Below are 19,402 nucleotides of genomic sequence, written 5' to 3' on the forward strand. Positions count from 1 at the left end.
AAAATATGTATTTTATTGAATGCTCCTGTTAGGTATTGTGTCAGTTATTTTCATTTATTAGCTTACTTAATCTTCAATCAAGCCTTAAGATAAATATTTTACAGAAGCAGATAATGAAGCTCAGAAAACGTAATTTGTCTAAAGTTAGACTACAAAACAACAAAGCTAGAAATCAAGCTATTTTGATTCTATGGTTTCAATCAATAAAAATTCACTGATTGCCTAATATGTTCCAGCTGTTCTTTTAGGCATTTCACTAATAAACAGGACAGATATGGTCCTTGCTCCTCTCTTTTAAGTGAAATAAGACAGACAATAAAAATTTTAAAAATAAATCAGATTTCATGTAGAAATAAAATGATATGAAAAAGATAATACAGAAAATAGAGTGAATTGAATTGGTTAGTGATGTGATATTATAGCTAGGGTACTCAGAAAATTACCTTTAAAGAAATGACATTTGATCTGAGAACTGAACGATAAAGGGAGGTACTTCAGATTTGGAGTTCTGTAATGTAGCATTGTATTCTTGCATTTTCACTGAACTTTATGGTTTTATTTGTATATAATTTATATTCTCAGCAAAAATAACAGCTTCTTAAGGCAAACTACATTTATATATTATTTTAAAAACAAAAACAAGCATAAAAAATAAAAGCAAATTCCCATGGCAGCATGGGCTAGGCTTAATCGTAATGCTCTGCCTTATTGAGGGAATGAATTATTCGTAGCCTTCTATTACTTTCTGGCTTTTGCCTCCTTTTAAAATGCTTCAGTACCCATTCGAATTAATCCCTATTTCCCTCATCTGAAACTTCAAGGTTATGACAGTATTACAATTATCTGCTTTAAATACCTCTAATGGTTATGACAAGAATCAAATGGAGGAATCAAAGTGAAAGTACAACACGGATGTCAGTTGCTATTTCATCAGATTATAGATGTGGAATGAAAACTAAAGAGTAAATATAATAGAGATTTACTACTAGATTTATGCTTCCTATGATTTGGGATATATTCTACAGGTGGAGTTGACTGGACTTGCTAATAGTTTGAGTGCTGAAGTTAAGGGAAAAAGAGCATCAAGAATGACTTCTTGTGTTCTGGCTTGAATCTGGTTAATAAAATAGGGAAGATTAAGAGTAGCAGGCCTGGAGTGTAGTAGATGAGGTAGATAGAAAAATGGAAAAAATCAGTTCAGTTTAAGTTGTTAAATAAGATACTTAGCCACGCAAATGGAAAACTAGCTGACCACTGAATATTATTAGAGTTGGAAGTTTAGGTAAAAGGATGGGGCTGGAAACACAAATTTGGTAAACACCAGCATGCAGGGTGTAGGTATTAATAGCACTTTCCTAGGTTCAAATCTTAGCTCCACCATTTAACAGCTATAAAATTAAGATACTAACAGGGAAAATATACATACATGCATATATAATTTCAAGTGTTTACTATTATTCTTATGTATTTGAATAAGCCAAACCTTGACTTCAAAAACTACAAAAAGTTTACAATGAAAAGTCTGCTCTTTATCCCTTTGTCTGGAGGCAACACACATAACCAGTTTCTTTTACATTTGTTCAGAGAGATTTTAAGCACAAGGACGCAAATACTTGATATTCTTTTAAATTACTCTTTAGAAAGGCAAATACAAACATTTTATATAAATATATGATAGACTCTTCTGTACTTTCTTTTCAAAAACTTAACAGTGCATTTTGAGTATAATCTGTCTTTAAAGCTGTAATTCTGAATGGCATTCTCTAGTGAGAAAATCTAGTAGCACAAAAAGAAATTTTACTAAAATGAATCTACATTGTTTATCTAAAGAATTAATTGTGGTTTAGGATAATCCATGACATTTTCAACACAGACAACAGAATACATACAAAAAGTATATGGCAAAAAAGTAAGTAAGGAGTTCTAATATTTCTTGCAGAGATCTATTTTCTGTTAGGAAAAAAATCTAAAATTCAAAGAATCTCTTTTCCTTCCCACATTAAATCAGTCATGGAAAAACTCAGATAAATGTCTAAAGCATACTCACACAGCTCTTGGTTCTGAAAAGACATCAGTATGAATGTGCATCATTAGGTCCCCACCGGCAGCATATTCCATTACAAAGCAAACATGCTCTTTGGTTTGGAAACATGCAAAAAGGTTCACCAAAAAGGGATGCCTTACACTATTCACAGTTTCAAAAATTCTTTTTTCACACATCAAGCTGTAAAAGAAAATATTTAAAAATAAGCAGATTAAAAATAATTCTAGTTGGAAATAACATCCTTTATAAATTACTAAACTTAAAAATAAGCACAATTTTAGCTATAACTTAAAAACCCTAACATGTGTCTTAGTTTTGCTATATGTGCTATGAAAACTGATCTACCTAAAATACATAAGTTTAGTTGAAATATATTAATAGAAACTTTAAAAGATTATAGCGTTCACATTGATAGTCTATAGCACATATATGGTTAGTGGTTATAGTTAATTTTTTAAAAGGCTTAATTAAGGGTGAATTATGAAAATTATTCAGGAATTGGTCAGAGAATTTAGCAATTTAAAGCATACTATGAAAAATTTAAAGTTTGTGGTGAAGGTAATTTCAAGGACAGTATCTATAATTCACAAGCTATAGTATTAAATTTTTTTATCATATAAAATTGATATGAAGTTGAGATGTACAGATATGCTGCATAAAATTTTAATTTAAAAGACTAGAAAATAAAGACGATACATGACAAAGTGTCTAAATGTTACTACAAATTAAGGCACTATTATAAATAAACTCATAGAAGATTAAAAAGTTAATAGTTTTTATTTTTGTCATTTAAATTTACTAGAAAATAATGTACTTAAAAATTGCTTTGGACAAGATCTGTAAGACGTATTCTAATACATCTGCTTTATTAAGCCAATCTGAATTTTGGCTAAATGTAGATAAAATAATCAGATGAAATAAGACAAAACTAAGATGTTTTGGGCTTAAGTAGATGACAAGTATGTTCTCTTCATTATCTACAGTTGTGTGTTTTTTTGAGATAGGATCTTGCTCTGTCTTTCAGGAGCTGGAGTGCAGTGACATGATCATGGCTCACTGTAACCTTGAACTCTTGGGCTCAAGTGAACCTCCTGCCTCAGCTTCCTGAGTAGCTGGTACTACAGGCACATACTACCATGCCTGGCTTTTATTTTTTGATAGGGACAGGGTCTCACTATGTTGCCCAGGCTTGTCTTGAACTTCTGGTCTCAAGCAATCCTCCTGCCTTGGCCTCCCAAAGTACTGAGATTACAGGTATGAACCACCATGCCAGCGCCTGTCCCTAGTTTTTATTTATGGGTGACTCACTAATTCATTATGGGTGAACTTATGAATGAAACAACTGTTCTCAACTGAACAGATGTTAGAACTGGGTGGAACATATAAATGGTACAAAATATTTGAGACCCACTGGCTGGACTACCCCTTGAAATTATTTTAATGCGATTCACAGGAATTATTTGAATTACAATAATGATGATACATCTGTATAGATGTCTTTGAACAATGAGACAAAGGAGCAAGGCTATAGGTCCAAATTGACACAATAATTTTAATTTTATGCATTTTATAGTACACGAAAAAGCTACTGCATACGAATCTTCAACTTGTCTCACATTATCTAAATTGTGTCTTGTCCCTAAAAGTCCATGCAACAGTCCAACTTTATGTAAAACTTTAAACCTTATTCATCCTGTTCAGAATATTTCCCTATAAATTGTCATCACTCTTCTCTCCTTATTCCCAAATAACTTGTCTACCAAAACCCAGCAAAAATCCCACCTCTTTTATAAGACTCTACCTAAATCTCGCTCTAAATATTTCTAATAGTGATGACAAGAATCAAACAAAGGTGTCAAAGTGAAAAGTGCAACACAAATGTCAGTTGCTGCTTCATCAGATTATAGATGTGGAATGAAAATTTAAGAGTAAATACAACAGAGATTTACTATTGGTTTTATGCTTTCTATGATTTGGGATATATTCTAGAGGTGAAGTTGACTAGATTTGCTAATAGTTTGAGTGTTGTAGGTAAGGGGAAAAGAGCATCAAGAATGACCGTGTCTGGCTTGAGCAACTGGTATTGCTGTTTAATAAAATAGGGAAGATTAGTAGCACGCCCAGGGAGTAGTACACTATATGTACTATGGTGTAGTAGTACACCAGTACACTGATTTCCTCCTAAGAACTGCTATTGTTTGTATTGCTTATTTTAAGCTGGACTCTATCTAGTCACCTTTATTACATAATGTATTTATGTCTTGTTTCCCTAAGTTACTAGTTCCTAACATGTTTTGTGTACTTCCTTCAAAATTCATTACATTTTTAGATAAGTTAGAAACCTGAAAACTTACATAAATAGTCATTTTAGTCAGGGGAAAACATCATTAATAAAACCAAGGTCTTAGAATTGAATCCTACATAAGCTGGTTAGCTGTGCTTTCTTCTACAAACACAAAAATATACTTCCAACCCTATTCTGTTGTGTTGAAATATAAATTGGTAAGAAAAGGAAGCTGAGTGAGGAGGCATTCCAATAACATAAACGTAATATCCTTACTCAGCAATTGAAGGGCAGACAGGACTTAAGAGTGTTTTACTCATGGTAGGTACACAGAATATGATCTTTGTTCATAAATTATCTAACACTTTATTTTAAAATCCATAATTTGTGTTCACTTAAAAAGAGGCTGATTTGAAATTTTCTATGATTTATAATTTCAAAGTAAAATAATATAATACAGACTATAGAAAGAAAATTTAGACTATGAGAACTGTCATTAAGAATCATAAAGTAGGCCAGGCACAGTGGCTCATGCCTGTAATCCCAGCACTTTGGGAGGCTGAGGGAGATGGATCACCGGAGGTCAGGAGTTGCAGACCAGCCTGGTCAACATGGTGAAACCCTGTCTGTACTGAAAATACAAAAATGAACTGGGCGTGGTGGTGCACACCTGTAATCCTGGCTACTGGGGAGGCTGAGCAAGGAGAATCGCCTGAACCTGGAGGCGTAAGTTGTAGTGAGCCGAGATCACTCCACTGCACTCCAGCCTGGACAACAGAGTGAGACTCTGTCTCAAAAAATATATACATAAAGTATTCTAGGAACATCTATTAAAAAATAAACAATGACACTAAATTCCGTGGCTTAAAAAGATAAGCTAGGAAGTGGAAAGTAAATATTTAAAATTCTGCTCAGTTATAATAAGTTTAGTTTAAGTTATTTACCATTTATACTTGCAAGTAATGAAATATATTACTTTTAAAAAATGCTAGTCTTGGCCGGGTGCAGTGGCTCATGCCTGTAATCCCAGCACCTTGGGAGGCTGAGGTGGGCAGATGACCAGAGGTCAGGAGTTTGAGACCAGCCTGGCTAACATGGTGAAACCCCGCTTCTACTAAAAATACAAAAAATTAGCAGGGCATGGTGGTGCACGCCTGTTAATCCCAGCTACTGAGGAGGCTGAGGCAGCTCCAAGAATCGCTTGAACCTGATAGGCGGAGGTTGCAGTGAGCCGAGATCACGCCATTGCACTTCAGCTTGGGCAACAACAGCAAATCTCCATCTCAAAAATAAATAAATAAAATAAAATAAAATAAAAAAGCTACTCTTAAAAAAAAAAACCTTATAAACTAATTTTTTTTTCTCGCCTTCTTTCAGATATGCTAGAAATTTAAAAGTACTCCTTTTTCATATCTTCATTACTCAAATTTCTCTAAGAGTGTGTTTCATTTCTCACTCTTGGATTTTTCTTTTCTCTCTTTTTATACCAGTTCTACTTGAGATTTTTAAATTTTCATGTTACTGAAAAGTAGAGATTTAAGTTAAGAATGGGTGTGGTGGTTTACACCTATAATCCCACACTTCGGGAGGCCAAGGAGGATCGCCTGAAGCCAGGAGTTTGAGACCAGCCTGGACAACATAGGGAGACCCTGACTCTATGGGGGAAAGAAATGCAGATGGATCAGTTGTATGCACCTGTGGTCCCAATGGGAAGCTGAGGCAGGAGGATGGCTTGAGCCCAAGAACTCAAGGCTGCAGTGAACTAGGCTCATGCCACTGCACTCCAGTGTGGGTGACACAGTGAGACCCTGTCTCTACACAAGACTGGATTAATTTTCAGTTGAGATTACTAATGGCCTAGATTCTGGCTACAGCACCATCCTGTGATCCGAATTTTCTGTAGATTTAATTAGAAAGCATTTCTCCTACAAAGATTTAGCACAAAGTTGTAACAAGGTAGCAGAAAGCCACATAAATCAAGATTAATAGAAGTAGTAAACAGTTCCCTATTATTTTAGAAAATAAATGAATTTACCATTTAAGAATCTGGAGAAAAGCAAATATTCCTTCAGGGAAGGAAACATTTGACCCTTCTGTTAGTCCAATTATAAACAGCCTTAGAATCAAAGACTTGCTTTGGTGGGATCACAGACTTGCTTTAATTATCTGCTTGTGTAACATAAAAATAATTCTAAACATGTAATATGGTGCTCGGAATATTTTATAAATATCCAGCAAGCTCTTTAGTATTAGATATCAAGAAAGCATTGATTTTGATGTGATTGAGGTGTATGAGAAACAGTGAAAAGAAACAACGGTGAAAAACAAATAGGAAAATCCAAAAGGAAAAGTTTATTTAACATAAAAAAACAAATCTCAATCTTTTGAGGCCTTTCCTTATTCTAAGAACTACCCATATGGTGGGAAAAAAAATTAAAAGTTGCAATTTGGCATCTCTATGTATCAGTACAACTCAGTAAGGCAAGTATTACCAAAACAAATATATTTTTAAATATATGAGTTAACTGGGGCTTAAAGATGTTCAGTGAAATGCCCTAGGGTCAAATCCTTACTAAGGAGGAGCAATGAGGACTAGAAACGTCAGCCTTCTCAGTCATAGCCCAGGGCTCTCTTCATTGTGCAGAGCTGTCTACCATTAATATTGATATATGCTTCCTAGTGGTGTAAGAAAAATGTCCAATGAAAGCCTTTTTCTGTGATAAATATGCCATTTTTACACAATAATGTCCATATTTAATTATTCTGTATTAAGACAGTCATTTCTTAAAGTATATTCTCTGAGTGAATTACAATCTTAACCCCCCAAATCCTTGCATTTTAATAATTATGAGGCCGGGCGCAGTGGGTCACGCCTGTAATCCCAGCACTTTGGGAGGCCGAGGCTGGCAGATCATGAGGTCAGGAGATTGAGACCATTCTGGCTAACATGGTGAAACCCCATCTCTACTAATATATTTTGTAAAAAATACAAAAAAATAGCCAGGTATGGTGGCACGCGCCTGTAGTCCCAGCTACTTGGGAGACTGAGGCAGGGGAAGTGCCTGAACCAGGGAGGTGGAGGTTGCAGTGAGCCAAGATGGCACCACTGCACTGCAGTCTGGGAGAAATGAGACTCTGTCTTAAATAAATAAATAAATAAATAATTGTACAAAAAGATGTATCTACAACTTAATTAGACCCAGACGTTAGGGTCAAAAAACATGTTTTTAAGAAAAATAGAGGGAAAAAATAAGATAACATATTCTGCTTTGTAAAATACTTTAAAACATTCCATTAACTGTAGATTATTTGTAAATGACTTTTTATCATTTCCATTAAGATAGAATGAAATATAGCCCCACCAAACAACAGATGAATAACAGTTTCTATTCCATATAAACACTTTAACATTTTCATATATAAAAACCTTAACAGAATTAGTTTAAACATTTCACTATCTTTTTTGGTATCCATTAACCAGTTAATTGTCACAGGAAGGGTAAAAAGGAAGGGGCAAAAAAGAAAAACTAATGTCTACCTTATGTCAAATATAGATACATTATATTTAATTTCTTCACATATTACTGTAAAATCGTGATAATTTTGCTGTTGTAATATATACATCATTTCTCTTAACTTACAAATTCAGAAAAATAAACAATTTCATTTTTAAAAACTAACCTGTCTACTTCATCTCGAGCCACAATATCACCTTTCTTTAAGGCTTTTATAGCAAACATCTCATTTGTGTGTTTATATTCAGCTAAAAGCACCTGAAATAAAATTAAAATAATTATTTTCCATTTGAGTTAATGTTGTAGATATTCCAAAAAATTCCAAAAAGATTACCTTTCCAAAATGTCCTCTTCCCAAGACAGCACAACACCTGAAATCTTGTAGATTAAACTGAAACCTTTGCTGAGATCTGAAAAGAGAAGTGTCAATTAATAATAAGACAACAAATTATGGTACCAAACATGTAGTAGCAAAACTTGGTATATATTCTTTACCTTTTATCCTCAAGTTCTTGAATACCACTATATTCTAGGCCTGACTGAGGAGTATCAGGCTTGTATTCAGATTGAGATTTTGGAAGTATACTATTTCTGTCATTCTCAATATCAAAAACAGTCTCTGAATCCTGTAAAATATTAAATACACATTAAACCATAGAAACACCCAGAAAACAACTTATTTGGTAATAATAAAACTAAGGAAAAACATTTCAAAAGTCAATATAAATGTTGGAGTGAAAAGTAAAATTCAGATACTCATTCTTCAAAATTTTTTTTTCTTTTTTTAGAGGTGGGTCTCACTATGTTTGCCTAGAGAGCTCTTGAATTCCTGGCCTCAAGCAATCCTCCTACCTCAGCCTCCCAAGTAGCTGGAGCCATTACTTTTATATTAAACTTATCTAAAAAAATTTGAGCCGGGTGCGGTGGCTCAAGCCTGTAATCCCAGCACTTTGGGAGGCTGAGACGGACGGATCACGAGGTCAAGAGATCGAGACCATCCTGGCTAACACGGTGCACGGTGAAACCCCATCTCTACTAAAAAATACAAAAAACTAGCCAGGCGAGGTGGCAGGTGCCTGTAGTCTCAGCTACTCGGGAAGCTGAGGCAGGTAAACCCAGGAGGCGGAGCTTGCAGTGAGCTGAGATCCGGCCACTGCACCCCAGCCTGGGCGACAGAGCAAGACTCCGTCTCAAAAAAAAAAAAAAAAAAAAAAAGTTGAAAAACTGGGCTGGGCGCGGTGGCTCATGGTTGTAATCTCAGCACTTTGGGGGCCAAGGCGGGCGGCTCACCTGAGGTCAGGAGTTCGTGACCAGCCTCACCAACATGGAGAAACCCTGTCTCCACTAAAAATACAAAACTAGCCGGCGTGGTGGTGCATGCCTGTAATCCCAGCTACTTGGGAGGCTGAGGCAGGGGAATCACTTGAACCCAGGAGGTGGAGGTTGCAGTGAGCCAAGATAGTGCCATTGCACTCCAGCCTGGGCAACAAGAGCAAAACTCTATCTTAAAACCAAACCAAAACAAAACAAAACCAAAACAACAAAAAACTAACACATTATTATGTATGTTAATCATGCTAGAAGAAGAATAGTATTTCAGGCAGTATGTCATGTAGTATCAAACTCACTCCTATGTTACCTATAGCTTAAGCAGCTTATTCTATCTCTTCTGGACCATGAGCATCCAGAGGCTAACGACAATTTCATGCCAACATTAAGAAGTTGGTTATCTCCTATCAACTCAGTCTAATTTAGCTGAGACTAGACCATAAGAAACACAAATTCGGCTGGGCGCAGTGGCTCATGCCTGTAATGCCAGCACTTTGGAAGGCAGAGGCGGGCAGATCACTTGAGGTCAGGACCAGCCTGACCAATATGATGAAACCCCATCTCTACTAAAAATACAAAAATTAGCTGGTCATGGTGGCATGTGCCTGTAACCCTAGTTACTTGGGAGGCTGAGATAGGAGAATTGCTTGCAGGAGGATGACTTGAACCTGGGAGGCAGAGGCTGCAGTAAGCCAAGATCATGCCATTGCACTCCAGCCTGAGCAACAAGAGTGAAACTCCGTCTCAAAAAACAAAAACAAAAAACAAACAAAAAACAATAAATTCACAGTGGCAATTTTAAATGGAAATACACGCCTTATTCACTATGATGCTTTCACTGCTAATTCATTCGGTGAAAAGGAATTATGCAAGGTTTAAAATGGCTTGCCTGTCCTGGTGTATCCAAAACTCTTAATTCAGAAGATTCATCTATTTCTCCAAGGGAAGAAGCTCGTGGTGGGGCTGGAGGAGGTTCAGGCTCAAGATCAAAGTCCAATTTGGTTACTGTAGAATCACTTATAGAAGATAAAGTAACTCACCAAAACAGTAATAGAAAGTCTGTATTTTAAACCACTTTAAAATTAAAGCAAACAATTTACTTTTTAAGTACACAGAACACTACTTTCAAAATACTACTTGGGGAAAAAAACAAGACTCAGTACACCTGCTATAATCGGTACGTAATTGTCCCAATAACTTTGCATAAGATGCTTAAAATCTCAGACACATACCTAGCTGGAGGTGCTAGTTCAGGGATGCGTACATCAACCACTGGCACTGTAGTAGGCACAGGAGCTTGAGGGCTGAAGGTGCCAGAATGATTTACTGTAGGAATAGCTCTTCTTACTAGCCTTCCCCAAGTGGCAATATTAATATTCATTTGAGGAGCTCTGAGAAATGTTTTGCCTGTATATATTGAAAATAACAAAAATAGAACAAGTAATTTATGTATAACCAAAAGTCATAATTTAAAAATTCTTACTCGTCAGTTTATAATCTATGAAGAACAAACAAAATTTGTCACTTAAAAAAACTAGTTTTTTACTATTTGCTAGTAAAGGCTGGTGCAAAATAGCATAAGTAGTTTTAAAAATAAATAGGTAAGAAATTTTTTTTTCTCTTTAAGTCTAGTAGTAATATGTGATTAAGGTTTTAAAAAGAAATCTTATCTTTTACAGATCTAAACTATAATATTTATGAATAAATCAGTAGGATGTCTGGGTTTGCTTCAAATTTGAGAAAGTAGTGAGAGGATGGCATATGGATAAAATAAAATGAGTTGACTATTGTTGAAATTGGATGATTGTACATTTCACTAGTCTCTTCACTTGTGGATACATTTACAATATTCCTTAATAAGAAATTAGAAATAAATGAATAAACAACAACAAAAAAAACCACAGATGGCTATTACTTTTAAAATGGTAATTAGATGTTTAAGAAAATATCAAAATGCTATGTATTTGATTGTTAGTAATTACCTTGTTGCTTTGAAAAAATTTTCTTTTGTCTTTGAAGTTTTGGTCTTCTTTCAATAACTGGGTTAAAAAAGGTAACCTGCAGTGAAGAAAATTCAAGTTGACATGAAAATAGCATTGGATTTATGGTTCATGAAATCCACTAAACTTATAAAATTTGAAAGCTTAAGAGAATCTTAGTTATAGTTTAGTCCAGCCCCTCATTTTCTAGCTGAGAAAACAGACATAGAAAGAATAATTGGTTTGTCTCAAGGTCACATACCTATTCAGTGGCATAGCTCAGCCAAAACTCAAGTCATCTGTCTCTCAGCCTAACACTCTTTCCACTTCTATATTATGCTGCCTACATACGTAATTTCAATTGTAGTTATGCACATTAATAAAATACATTTATTACCTCTGCAAATAAAGTACCCTGTGGTTCCAAATAGAGACACATGCCATGCCGCTGGTTGTCTAAAAAATCTTCTAACCTCAGAAATTTTACAGCACACAGAGACCGCCAATCACGCCAATAAACTGAAATTTCCAGTTCACGTGACTAGGATAATTAAAAAAAATAATAAAGAAAACAGAAAAGACATCATTGGACACACACTTGAATAAAATATCACAAAAATATGAAATACAAATACAATGAACAAAAATTACAGACACAAAGGTCACACTGTTTTAAAGAGATTTGTAATGTTTCTCAACTGTATATTACTTTATCAAACTTACACATTTTAATTCAAAGGAACAAAACTTACACTGTGACACTTTCCAGCTAAGGTATTCCTAAAGTATACTTAAAGAATACACAACTGGGAACAACCAGTACATATGAATAACCACCAAAACTCCTTCTCTTACAGCTTCAATCTTTTGGATTTCCCTCCTCTGTTTGTCATCACATGCTATGTTACTACCCCAATGCTTGCTTGCTTCAAAGAACTCATTTGAAACCTTTTTATTTCTTTGTCTCATTGCTGAGTCAGAAAAAGTTCTGCAAATAGCATTTATTCTGTACTCACAATGTGCCACATATTGTGCTAATAAGCACTTTAAGAATATTAGGTCATTTAATTTTCAAAATACCACTGGGTAGCAAGACCCATTTTGTGTACGTAGGGCAGAAAGGGGAAATTCAGACCAAGCTTTATACACAAAGATATTCGCTTATTATAACAATAAAACATAATTTAAAAAGCAAATTAGCAAGAATTTGAATGTTCAAAAACCAGGGACAAGTTAATTATACCAAAGCTATATGAGAGAATACACAGTAGACATTGAAAATGCTCATGTGGGGAAATATATTTAAGGTTTTAATAATCAGTGTTTAAATGCACCTGTAGAACATAGTTCCTAAGCTGGGGTCAATCCATATACTGACCACTACCTATATGTTTTAATGTATATATATTTTAATCATAAAGTACTGGACTTTTCTATTATTTTGTTTTTTAGGCTTCTGTACACCATCCACATAAAGAGATAAATGTTTCTCCTTTTAAGGCTCTACAAAGCAGTAAATTACTTACTTTATATAACAAATTTCAATTTATAAACTTATGCATCTTATTATGTAAGGTCTTGGTATATACAGTAAAAAAAATCTATTGACCTTAAATTATAAATCTAGTTGATGCTAATGAACACGAAAAACACCTATAAAAAATGCAACATGAAAAGAAATGAATCAAAACACAATGGGCCAGAGGGTTTTATAGCCAAACAGGAAAACAATTAGAAAAGTACATCTATGGCAGTGAGAATGTGATCTCAGGGACTCCCACCTCATTTCTTCTCTCTGACTCATAATTAATATGGGAGAGAATTGTCATGAAAGAAGTATGAGGAGAATATAATTATTTTAAGACTAGCAAATGGCATACAGAAGGGATGGGGTACTAAGGCTGTAATATTCTATTCAAGTTAGAAGTGTAAGTATTTTGGAAGCAGCTATTTTGGGAAATAAACTGGAAGAATCATGTCAGGATTGGTAATTTAGACTCCATTTTTTTAGATTGGAGGAAGAGAGGTCTACTTTCTCCTGCCTTCTTCCACTGTTGCAAGGAAGACTCGTTATGAATCGGGAAGATGCAAGATGCACATATGCTAGAGACAGAATTAGTACTTGTTAGAAGTTCTTATTACACTTTTACACTGGCTGAAATGGTAAGATTTTGTCTTACTGTGAATAAGAGAAGATCCAATCACCTCATTTGCTATTTATTACAGACGCTCTGGTAAAATTAACATATTGACTAATTTTTCTTTCCTCTGTATCTTCATTCCATGCTTCAAACTAAAGTACATTTCAGGCTGGGCAAGGTGGCTTATGCCTGTAATCCCAGCACTTTGGGAGGCTGAGGTGGGTGAATTACTTGAGGTCAGGGGTTCGAGACTAGCCTGGCCAACATGGTGAGACCCCATTTCTACTAAAAATACAAAAGCTAGCCAGGTGTGGTGCCATGTGCCTGTGGTCTCAGCCTCTTGGGAGGCTAAGGCATGAAAATCACTTAAACCCGGGAGGCAGAGGTTGCAGTAAGTCAAGATCATGCCACTACACTCCAGCCTGGGCAACACAGCAAGACCCTGTCTCAGAAAAATAAAAATTAAAATGATCTGAGATTTAGGATAAGTCACCTCATAGACCTTAAGCTAGCTTTCCTAGAATTATACATTGAAGTTTTATGTAGAAAGTAGAAAAGTTCCTCTTCAAAGCTCATCTTGGGTTAAAAATAAAAGACACTAGGAATAATCACTCCTTACTCTAAAGCCTCCTATCAACTATTAGTTATTACACTTTAGCCCAGTTAGTTGCTTTGGCTTACTCAGGCATGTCTGGACAGGCCCAGGCAAGTCTTAGTTCATAGCTTATGCCCCTTCCTTATTTGGAAATGTTGTTGCTTCCTTAAACCTTTCAGAAGCAACTTCTTCTTCCTCTTTGTTCTCCTTTGCACTTACCTATTTAGGAAAGTTTTAGGTTATTAGCAAATCGGTAATCAGTTTAAGACTGTGAGGTCCAGCTCCAGCCAACGGATGCAGGACACAGCAGTGAGGATGACTCAAATGCATAAGGGATATATATATATATGTCTGCTTTTCCTTTGTTCTGGTGTGCTCTTGCCATTGTCCCATCTGCGAGGGGCACCCTTTCTGCAGAAAGTAAAGATGGCCTTGCTGAGAGATCCTTTGTCTCCATGCTGAGTTTTCTTCACGGCACCGATTATCTGTTTCTAACATTTTACATACAAAGCTCTTCACTTTTTGTTACTTTGCACTGTTCCCAGTGAGCGTTACTTTCTTCAAAACATAAGTGGGAGAGTGGCTGTGATCTAGAGATATTTTATGTCAGTACTCCATCATTTGTGTCCAATCCCACTTTAAATTCTAACATCCAGCATGGTTTGAATAAGTAAACCAGTCACATGGTATCTGAAAAACAAGGTACCATATAGATAGACTAAAGCTTCTACATAAGATGTCACTAATGTTTATAATTTATTTTTTATTATTTTTTGTTTTTTGTTTCACTCGCTGCCCAGGCTGGAGTGTAACGATGCAATCTCAGCTCACTGCAACCTCCGCCTCCCAGCTTCAAGTGATTCTCCTGCCTCAGCCTCCCAAGTAGCTGAGATTACAGGCACCCGCCACCACACACGGCTAATTTTTGTATTTTTAGTAGAGACTGGGTTTTGCCATGTAGGCTAGGCTGGTCTCAAACTCCTGACCTCAGGTGATCCACCTGCCTTGGCCTCCCAAAGTGCTGGGATTACAGGCGTGAGCCACTGTGCCCGGCCCAACGTTTAGAATTTAAAATGCAAGTGTGATTGCTGGTATGCTGGCAATTTTCTAGATGAAGCAGGTCAGTTCTATAAGGCAAGGGCGTGCTGTTAGATAATTTCAAAGTCTAGGAGCAACAATATTCTAGATGGAGTAAAACTACCACCAAAAAAAGCTGAGCAGTATGAGTTGAGATAGGTACTGTCCCAACTTGTGTTTCATTTTGTCTTATTATGAATTGAATCTAGGATCAAAAAGAAAACTGCTTGGTGTAGACCTAAGGAATCTGCGTGTCTTATCTGAAGTCTAAGATCTGAAAGTAAACAAACAAGGTAAGAGACACTGCATCAGCCTTATGTGTGGTGGAAAGCAACAAATTAAAACATGTGGTGCAATGAAAAAAGAACAGTACACATCTATCACAAAAGAATTAGCACAAAGAATGCTGAGGTTCCCAAATTGTTCGCTGAGGAGCCCTGGGGTGCCAGAGAGTATTTTCACTTTTCATAGGAAACACAGCAACATCTATGGGACACTGTGAGAACTACTAGCACAAGGTAGTTCATAGTTTCAACATTAGAATACTCCATATTTCTTCCGGTGATGTCATATTGAAACTAGGCCTCATAAAATTTAGAAACTAGGCCTCATATAGAAAAAATTAACACCAGGTGGCTCTGGATAGGGTACCACCCTGCCTCGATAGGGTCCCACCCTGCCTCGAAGTTCCCGGAATCAGCAACTCCAAGAAAAAACCTCATAAGGTCCTGCTCTAACCAATTAGAACAAGACACCTTGCTCAGGCCATAGCTAGACCCAATTACCACGCGCCTAAAGCTTTGTTTGAATTTCGCGCCTTAAGCTGTGTTTGAACTTGTGTTTGCCTATATAAACAACCTGTAACAAGCACTCGGGGTCCCAGGGCCAACTTAGAGCTTGGGACCCTAGCGCGCTAGTAATAAATAACTCTCTGCTGTGAATCTCGTGTCGGTGATCCTTCGCGGCGACCCCTGCCCAGGAGGGAATCGACAGTTCGGTTCCAACATTTGGTGCGTTGGCCGGGAAGTGGGGTCATCCGAGGACTCCCAACCCATCCGGCGGAGACCTATCTGGCCCGGGCCACGGACTGCTGACTGAACGGACCTACCAGGTACTTTCGTTTCGTTCTGTCTGTCTTGCCGGCTAACTCTGAACTCTGGGGAGTACTCCTTCTGAATTAAGTGGGGAAGGGGGACAGACGTGTCCGGCACCTTCCCACTCACGCCTTGGGGGACGCCCTGGCGGTAGTCTGGGAGAAGGCTGATGACTCGGTCAGCCTCCTCAAATCTGTAGGCAGGTCGCCCCTGCCGTCTGAATATTTTGTAATCTTGTGGCGCTACTCTCTGGCCGCGCGGCTTCTCCTTACTTGTCTGGTCTTTGTTTTTGTTACTTTTGTTTTGTCCTTGTTATACGTGGACGAAATAAGACAGACGTTGACGACTCCTTTGTCTCTGACCCTGACTCACTTCCCTGACGTTCGGGCTCGAGCCCACAACCTCTCCAGAGAAGTCCGTAAGGGATGATGGCGAAAATTCTGCTCGTCCAAGTGGCCTACCCTCCATGTTGGGTGGCCCTGGGACGGAACATTTGACCTCCCAATTATCTTACAGGTTAAAGCAACAGTGATGGATCCTGGGCCACTCGGACACCCGGACCTGGTGGCCTACATAATTATTTGGGAGGATCTGGTCCGAAATCCTCCCTCTTGGGTGAAACCCTTCCTCCATTCCCCTTCCCCATCCCAATCTACCCTCCTTGCCTTAGAAGCCCCAAAGAATCGGAATCCGGACCCGCATAAGCCAGTCCTCCCAGATGAACCCCAGAGGGACCTCCTCCTTCTCGACCCCCTGCCTCCTCCACCTCAAAACCCCCTTCGGGGACCTCCACCTTACGCTTCACCCTTGCCCCCTGTCTTGTCCCCAGCTCTTTCCTCTACCGCCTCGACCCCTACCCTTTCTCCAACTTCTCCCTCGGCCCCTCCCTCCACCCCGTCTCCTCCTCCAGCCCCGCCCAAACTCACCCCTCGGACGCCGCCGCCGACACCTCCTCGTCTCCGCTTGCGGCGGACTGAGGACCCAGAAGGCCCTTCCACTTAGCAATCCTCCCTTTTTCCCCTCCATACTGTCAGTCACACAGTCCAGTACTGGCCCTTCTCTGCCTCTGACCTCTATAACTGGAAGACCCATAACCCTTCCTTTTCCCAAGACTCTCAGGCCCTAACCTCATTAATAGAATCCATTCTCCTCACCCACCAGCCCACCTAGGATAATTGCCAGCAACTTTTGCAGGTCCTCCTAACCACTGAAGAAAGGCAGCGAGTCCTCCTGGAGGCCCGGAAAAATGTGCCAGGACCAGGAGGCCTCCCAACCCAACTTCCCAATGAAATAGACGAGGGATTTCCCCTCACCCGCCCAGACTGGGACTATGAAACGGCACCAGGTAGGGAGAGTCTCCGAATCTATCGCCAGGCTCTGTTGGCGGGTCTCAAAGGGGCAGGAAAGAGCCCCACAAATTTGGCCAAGGTAAGGACCATAACTCAGGAAAGGGATGAAAGCCCGGCAGCCTTCATGGAAAGGCTTCTGGAAGGATTCCGAATGTATACCCCATTCGATCCAGAGGCCCTAGAACATAAGGCTACCGTAGCTATGGCATTCATAGACCAAGCTGCATTAGATATAAAAGGAAAACTCCAAAGGCTAGATGGAATCCAAACCTATGGATTACAGGAATTGGTTAGGGAGGCAGAAAAAGTGTATAATAAGAGAGAAACCCCTGAGGAAAGGGAAGCCAGGTTAGCGAAGGAACAGATGGAGCGAGAAGATCATAGGGACCGAGTGAGGGATAAGCATTTAACAAAAATCCTGGCGGCAGTTGTGAGAGAGAAAGGACCAGGGAGAGAGGGAGAGAAGCGGAGGCGGCCAAAAGTGGAAAAAGACCAGTGTGCCTACTGCAAAGAACAGGGACATTGGATTAAAGATTGCCCCAAGCGTCCTAAAGACCAAAAGAAACCTGCCGCTGTCCTCACCCTAGGTGAAGATAGCGAATAGGGGTGTCAAAGCTCTGGAGCCCCCCGCCGAGCCCCGGCTAACTCTCTCTGTAGGGGGGCAACCCACCACCTTCTTGGTGGACACAGGCGCCCAACATTCAGTTTTGACAAAGGCAGATGGGCCCCTGTCTTCCCGCACATCCTGGGTCCAGGGGGCAACAGGGGGAAAATTGCACAAGTGGACTAACCACCGGACAGTTAACCTTGGACAAGGAATGGTGACACATTCCTTCTTGGTGGTACCTGAATGCCCCTACCCCCTCCTAGGGCGAGATCTTCTGACCAAGCTCGGAGCCCAAATCCATTTCTCCGAGACAGGGGCCCAGGTATTAAATCGGGACGGTCAGCCCATCCAAATCTTAACTGTGTCTCTGCAAGATGAGCATCGGCTTTTCGACGCTCCGGTTATCACTAGCCTCCCTGATATTTGGTTGCAAGATTTTCCCCAAGCTTGGGCGGAAACGGGAGGACTCGGGCTAGCTAAGTATCAAGCCCCAATCATAATTGATCTAAAGCCCACGGCGGTGCCCGTGTCTATCAAGCAATATCCCATGAGCTGAGAGGCTCATATAGGAATTCGGCAGCACATTAACAAATTTCTAGAACTCGGAGTGTTGCGACCTTGTCGCTCGCCCTGGAACACTCCTCTTCTGCCAGTAAAAAAGCCTGGTATTCAGGATTACAGGCCTGTCCAAGACTTGAGAGAAATCAACAAAAGAACCATGGACATCCATCCCACGGTCCCCAATCCTTACAACTTACTCAGCACCTTAAAACCAGGCTATGACTGGTATACAGTATTAGATTTAAAAGATGCTTTCTTCTGTTTACCTCTGGCCCCCCAAAGCCAAGAACTCTTTGCCTTTGAGTGGAAGAATCCTGAGAAAGGAATTTCGGGCCAATTGACCTGGACCCAGCTTCCCCAAGGATTCAAGAACTCTCCCACTCTCTTCGATGAGGCTCTTCATCGAGACCTGACCGACTTCCGGACCCAAAATCCAGAAGTGACTCTACTCCAGTATGTGGATGATCTCCTCTTGGCTGATCCTACAAAGGAAATCTGTATACAAGGTACCAGGCATCTACTCCAGGCACTGGGTAAAAAAGGATACCGGGCATCCGCCAAGAAGGCACAGCTCTGTCAGACCAAGGTAACATATCTGGGGTATATCCTGAGTGAAGGGAAAAGGTGGCTCACCCCTGGGCGCATAGAGACAGTGGCTCGCCTTCCACCACCACGAAATCCCAGGGAGGTACGTGAATTCTTGGGAACTGCTGGGTTCTGTCGCTTGTGGATACCCGGTTTTGCTGAACTGGCCGCCCCCCTTTATGCACTCACCAAGGAGAGCACCCCTTTCACCTGGCAGACAGAGCATCAATTGGCTTTTGAGG

The 19,402-nt window shown here is 39.1% G+C and overlaps 1 protein-coding gene across 3 annotated transcripts in view; it reads right to left on the minus strand.

The window, feature by feature from the left end:
• The window catches only part of PKN2 (protein kinase N2), a 162,817-nt gene that overhangs the window by 21,023 nt on the left and 122,392 nt on the right, over window positions 1-19,402 (minus strand). For all 3 annotated transcript variants that reach the window (XM_077953238.1, XM_015144447.3, XM_077953236.1), the window contains 8 exons: window positions 11,549-11,692; window positions 11,155-11,230; window positions 10,405-10,579; window positions 10,062-10,188; window positions 8,339-8,469; window positions 8,178-8,253; window positions 8,010-8,101; window positions 2,048-2,224 (listed from right to left, as the gene is read on the minus strand). In XM_077953238.1, coding sequence (XP_077809364.1) covers window positions 2,048-2,224; window positions 8,010-8,101; window positions 8,178-8,253; window positions 8,339-8,469; window positions 10,062-10,188; window positions 10,405-10,579; window positions 11,155-11,230; window positions 11,549-11,692 — 998 coding nt within the window. The remainder of the gene's footprint in view (window positions 1-2,047; window positions 2,225-8,009; window positions 8,102-8,177; window positions 8,254-8,338; window positions 8,470-10,061; window positions 10,189-10,404; window positions 10,580-11,154; window positions 11,231-11,548; window positions 11,693-19,402) is intronic.

Source organism: Macaca mulatta, chromosome 1, assembly GCF_049350105.2.
Source record: "Macaca mulatta isolate MMU2019108-1 chromosome 1, T2T-MMU8v2.0, whole genome shotgun sequence".
NCBI lineage: Eukaryota > Metazoa > Chordata > Mammalia > Primates > Cercopithecidae > Macaca > Macaca mulatta.